The sequence below is a fragment of the Heptranchias perlo genome, chromosome 35 (genome assembly GCF_035084215.1).
Source record: "Heptranchias perlo isolate sHepPer1 chromosome 35, sHepPer1.hap1, whole genome shotgun sequence".
Classification (NCBI taxonomy): domain Eukaryota; kingdom Metazoa; phylum Chordata; class Chondrichthyes; order Hexanchiformes; family Hexanchidae; genus Heptranchias; species Heptranchias perlo.
Window position 1 is genome coordinate 28,139,479 of NC_090359.1, and position 6,097 is coordinate 28,145,575.

The 6,097-nt window shown below is 53.9% G+C and overlaps 1 protein-coding gene across 1 annotated transcript in view; it reads left to right on the forward strand.

Moving 5' to 3' along the window:
• Positions 1–4,603: 4,603 nt before the first annotated feature.
• LOC137302549 (disks large homolog 4-like) overlaps positions 4,604–6,097 on the forward strand; it is a 36,116-nt gene continuing 34,622 nt past the window's right edge. The window contains exons 1-2 of the mRNA XM_067972292.1: positions 4,604–4,686; positions 5,722–5,866. Coding sequence (XP_067828393.1) covers positions 5,749–5,866 — 118 coding nt within the window. The 5' untranslated portion in view covers positions 4,604–4,686; positions 5,722–5,748. The remainder of the gene's footprint in view (positions 4,687–5,721; positions 5,867–6,097) is intronic.

Sequence of the window (6,097 nt, forward strand, 5' to 3'; positions counted from 1 at the left end):
GCTGCACTGTCGGAGGGTCGGTACTGAGGGAGCGCTGCACTGTCGGAGGGTCAGTACTGAGGGAACGCCGCACTGTCGGAGGGTCAGTACTGAGGGAGCGCCGCACTGTCGGAGGGTCAGTACTGAGGGAGCGCTGCACTGTCGGAGGGACAGTACTGAGGGAGTGCTGCACTGTAAAGTGCTTTGGGACATCCTGAGGCCGTGAATGATGCTGTAGAAATGCAAGTTTTTTCCTTTCATTTCTTTCCCACTGCAATATCCTGCAGGGCTACATTCCAGCACACGCCCATCACCGCCTTCCCACGGCCTCCGTTACATTCCTGCTCCCCCTCCCCTGTTCCCCCTTCAGCCCCACAGCGTTCAGCTGTCCCAATCCTACACTCTGGGACTGTCTCCTTAAACGCCCTCCCTCTTGCTGCTACTTCTCTTCCCTCCTTTCAATCTCTACCTGTTTGATTGTCCCTTCCCCCTGACCCGTCTCCCATCCACCTCTGGCCACTGTCTCAGAGAAGCACTCTGGGAACTTTATTACAGTAATGGCACGGTATAAATGCCAACTGCTATTGGAAAATGTTAATTCCAAAAATATTTCTGCATTCCCTAAGCTGGGGAGGGTCGCTGTGCTGGGGGGGGGTGGGGGGATATTTACTGGATGGTCCCCTGGGGGTAGGGAGGGTCCCTGGGGTAGGGAGGGTTCCTGATCCTTGTCAGCACGGACTGATTCCCAATCAGTCCCGCGTGGATGACGCATGAAGACAAGACTGTGTCTGGACTGTGCGGCACCCCAAGGTCGAATAGCCTGCTGACGATCATTGTCACCCGTGAAGGATGGCTGCTTGGCTTAAGTAACAGCAGAAGTCAGCGCTTCGGGGGATGGCGGAGAGAATTGGGAGAGGGGGGTAAAAATTGGAGGGGGGCAATTGGACAAATCCTGGAGCGACAAAGGGGAGTGTGGGAGGTTGGCCGGGATCTTAGCCAAGGCCATGGCACGATGCCAAGGGGCTGAACCAGAGGCCTCGTACAATCCCGCGGGGAGGGCAAGAATATCGGTTCAGGGGGCGCGGAGGTGGGCGGGGGGCGGGAGAGGTGGGGCGACTGACTGGAGCCACGTTCAGTCTACGAGCGTCCAAGGGTCCTGAGGGACTGAGGAATCTGGGGGTTACCTCACCGCTCGAGGTGGGGGAATGGGGTGGCACAGGGAGAGACCAGGGGGTAGGAGCAACTCTGGCCTGCCTCCCAGGGAGGGGGTCAGTGAGGGGCAGAAACCCCCCCCAGGGAGGGGGGTCACTGAGGGGTAGAAACCCCCCCGCAGGGAGGGGTTCACTGAGGGGCAGAAACCCCCCCGCAGGGAGGGGGGTCACTGAGGGGTAGAAACCCCCCCAGGAGGGGGGTCACTGAGGGGCAGAAACCCCCCCCAGGGAGGGGGTCACTGAGGGGCAGAAACCCCCCCCCCCCCAGGGGTCACTGAGGGGCAGAAACCCCCCCCAGGGAGGGGGGGGGGTCACTGAGGGGTAGAAACCCCCCCAGGGAGGGGTTCACTGAGGGGCAGAATTTTTCCAATCAAACTAACGAGCTATTCACACCACTGAACGATTTTAACATTCCAAATTTAGAGTTGCTAAAAATGTCGCTTAATTACTTGATTCTTTTCACTTTTGACGAGCTCGTTGTTCCAATTGTACGATTCTGGAATCCCCAACGAGCAATTAAACCTTCAACACCTTCAGTAACTGTGAGCTCTCTCCCCTCGCTGTGCGAATCTGTTTGGACAAGAAAGGGAGGTCGATGGATCCTGTGAAGATTTCCACTCATGACCCGATGTTCTAGGAGGCAGAGAATGCTCAGGGGCATTCGGTCCAGAGTGAAGTGTCCTGTACCCTGATCTCAAAAATAGTGCCAGTATATTTCCATCTCCCACTCCAAACATCCAGTCCGCAGACCCCCAGGCCCCCAGTCCCCGTTCTCCAGCCCCCAGTCCCCGGTCTCCAGACCCCCAGACCCCTCGTCCCCAGACCCCTCGTCCCCAGACCCCTCGTCCCAGACCCCTCGTCCCCAGACCCCTCGTCCCCAGACCCCTCGTCCCCAGACCCCCCGTCCCCAGGCCCCCAGGCCCCCAGTCCCCGTTCTCCAGCCCCCAGTCCCCGGTCTCCAGACCCTCAGTCCCCAGACCCCCAGACCCCCCGTCCCCAGACCCCCCGTCCCCAGACCCCCAGTCCCCAGACCCCCAGGCCCCAGGCCCCAGTCCCCAGACCCCCAGGCCCCAGTCCCCAGACCCCCAGACCCTTCGTCCCCGGTCTCCAGACCCCCAGTCCGCAGACCCCCAGGCCCCTCGTCCCCAGACCTCCAGGCCCCAGGCTCTAGGCCTCAGACCCCAGGCCCCAGACCCCCAGCCCCCAGTCCCCAGTCCTCAGTCCCCAGTCCGGCACGGTTTTAGGCCAGAGTGCCTGGTGCTGTGCAGCATTTCTGTTCGTACCAGAACGTGTTTTGCTAAAATCAATTATCACACTTCACAATGACCGACTGTTCTGTATCCACTCTCCCAGCTCAACACCCAACTCATAAAATCACCACTGATGCTCTTTCAGGCAGGAATAGATACAAAATAAAATAAAATAAAAGCCACTCATAAAACCAGACCAAAATCCGCAAGCACTGAATCGAATGCAGTTCCAATGCCCACCACCCGCAGTAAAGGCCCACAGTCCCACAATCCCTCAGTCATATGGCACAGGCCAATCCCACAGATCACTGGAACCCAATCCCAACGGCCCAGTAGCACCTAACAGTGGGATTATTCACGAGACGGTTCAACACTGTGACCGTATCCTTGGTTCTGAACGCCCCGCCCTCCCACTGAGCCGGGAGGAGGGGGGGGCATGACGACCGTCTGTAAATAAAATGCAGGGGGCCCTTCGCAAGGGCTTCCCGCAAGGGAAACGCCACCTCCCAGATGTTGAATTGTTGCCCGCTGTGACTCTCCTGACAGTCTCTTGATTTGAGTTTGCGCTGGGGGGGGCTTCTCGTGGAGCCGTTCCGTAACGACACAACACGGACCCTGGAGTCCTGGCCCAAGAATAGTCAGTCTGTGTCACTGCTCATGGTCCCCCAAATATAACTCAGGCAGCGCACTGTGCAGACACCGCATCTGCCAGGAACGATCACCTCATCAATACTCATTACATCACCCTTCGAAACCTCTTCCTCTGTCATCCCTAAGTATAAGATATGAGGCGATTGCATGAAACCAGCTCCAAGAAACTCATTATCGAGCAGTCATTATTTTTGATTATATATATCAGCAGTGGGCTCGCTCAGGCAGATGAGATGTGTAGATCTGTACAGCAGAGGAGCCTATGAAGGCGATTAAATGAGCAGCAGGGAAGAGGGCAGAGTCTAAAGGACATAGCAACGGCCTAACGATTAAGGAAAAGAGAGTGTTTTTTTTTGTCTGGCCGTGTTTTGCGGGGCACCCTCCATTCACCCCCCTCTTCCTCACAGGATTCATGGGGGGGGGGTTTTGTCAACCCTCTCAAATTGGAAAAGGTGATGGGATTGTTAATCATCCTCATCTGACAATCATGGGACATAATATTAATCCTCTCAGTGACTTTGCTCTTGGGATTATACAGAATGTACAGCTCAGAAACAGGCCATTCGGCCCATCTGGTCCGTGCCGGTGTTTATTCTCCACACGAGCCTCCTCCCTCCCGACTTCATCTCCCCCTATCACCAGATCCTTCTATTCCTTTCTCCCTCATGTGTTTATCCAGCTTCCCCTTAAATCCATCTACACTATTCACCTCAACCACTCCTTGTGGGAGTGAGTTCCACATTCTCACCACTCTCTGGGTAAAGAAGTTTCTCCTGAATTCCCTATTGGATTTATTAGTGACGATCTTATATTTATGACCCCTAGTTCTGGTCTCCCCCCACAAGTGGAAACATCTTCTCTACGTTTACCCTATCGAACCCTTTCATTATCTTAAAGACCTCGATCAGGTCACCCCTCAGCCTTCTCTTTTCTAGAGGAAAGAGCCCCAGCCTGTTCAGCCTTTCCTGATAATTATAACCTCTCAGTTCTGGGACCATCCTTGTGAATCTTTTTTGCACCTTCTCCAGTGCCTCTATATCCTTTTTATAATATGGAGACCAGAACTGTGCACAATACTCCGAGTGTGGTCTAACCAAGGTTCTATACAAGTTTAACATAACTTCCCTGCTTTTCAATCCTATCCCTCTAGAAATGAACCCCAGTGCTTGGTTTGCCTTTTTATGGCCTTATTAACCTGCGTCGTTACTTTTAGTGATTTGTGAATCTGTCCCCCCAGATCCCTCTGCTCCTCCACCCCATTTAGACTCTGATTCTCCCAGCAGTGTGTGGCCTCCTTATTCCAGCTACCAACATGTACCACCTCACACTGATCTGTATTGAAATTCATTTGCCAATTACACTCCCATTCTGCACATTTATTAATGTCTTTGAAGAAGCTCCAGAGAATCAGTTCTCCAACTTGTACTGTACATTTTTGGTGTTTTTTGCCACACACAGGCCTTGGATTCAGCATAGCGGGCGGTGTAGGGAATCAGCACATTCCTGGAGACAACAGCATCTACGTCACAAAGATCATCGAAGGGGGAGCAGCTCACAAAGATGGCCGACTACAGATAGGAGACAAGATCCTAGCTGTGAGTGTCTTATGGTGTATTGCATAAAATTCACCTCGAGTGACTTCTGATGACAACAGTGAAACTGCTCGTCCGACAACCAGTGTTGGATGATCAGAATTTTCCTCAAGTTAAATATTGGGAAGACTGAAGCCACTGTGTCCAGCCCCCACCACAAACTCCGTTCCCTCGCCATCAACTCCATCCCTCTCCCCGGCCACTGTCTGAGGCTGAACCAGTCTGTTTGCAACCTCGGCCTCCTATTTGACCCTGAGATGAGCTTCTGACCCCATACCCTCTCCATCACCAAGACCACCTACTTCCACCTCCGTAACATCGCCCGTCTCCGCCCCGCCTCAGCTCATCTGCTGCTGAAACCCTCATCCCTGCCTTTGTCACCTCCAGACTCGACTATTCCAATGCTCCCCCGGCTGGCGTCCCATCTCCCACCCTCCATAGACTTCAGCTCATCCAAAACTCTGCTGCCCCGTATCCTAACTCGCACCAAGTCCCGTTCACCCATCACCCCCTGTGCTCGCTGACCTACATTGGCTCCTGGTCCGGGAACACCTCGATTTTAAAATTCTCATCCTCGTGTTCAAATCACTCCATGGGCCTCGCCCCTCCCTATCTCTGTAACCTCCTCCAGCCCCTACAATCCTCCGAGATCTCTGCGCTCCTCCAATTCTGGCCTCTCGCGCATCCCCGATTTCCATCGCTCCACCATTGGCGGCCGTGCCTTCAGGCCCTAAGCTCTGGAATTCCCTCCCTAAACCTCTCCGCCTCTCTCTCTCCTCCTTTAAGATGCTCCTTAAAACCTCCCTCTTTGACCAAGCTTTTGGTCACCTGTCCTAATATCTCATGTGGCTCGGTGTCAAATTTTGTTTGGCGGTTTCAATGATGAATGTTGACATAAGAGTGTGACCAAAATTCATGACAGGAATTTGGCCAGGAAGTTCATCCACTAGATCTTTAATAACCTAAATAGAACCTACAAATCTCCTTCTGGAATCCCTTCAGTCTGTTCATTGTTCTCTCTTGGTTTCTCCTCTTCAGGTAAATAACGTCGGTCTGGAGGATGTGATGCATGAAGATGCAGTGGCTGCTTTGAAGAACACATCGGATGTTGTGTACCTCAAGATCGCCAAACCCACCAGCCTCTACATTAACGATACCTACGCACCCCCCGACATCACCACCTGTAAGCAGGGAGACCCGGAGATGTCCCCTCCCCTCATCCTTTCTCCCCACTCCAGCCGCTCCCTCTTCCTTTCTCAGGGCAGGGGTCGCACGAACACCCCTGTGGTCAGTCAGTTCCACTGAACCAACATCTAGACCCAACCTTTCAAATGGGGGTTTGGCCAAACTGCCCCAAGAGCAGCACCTGCCCTGGGAGTGTTTGATGGGACAGTGTAGAGGGAGCTTTACTCTG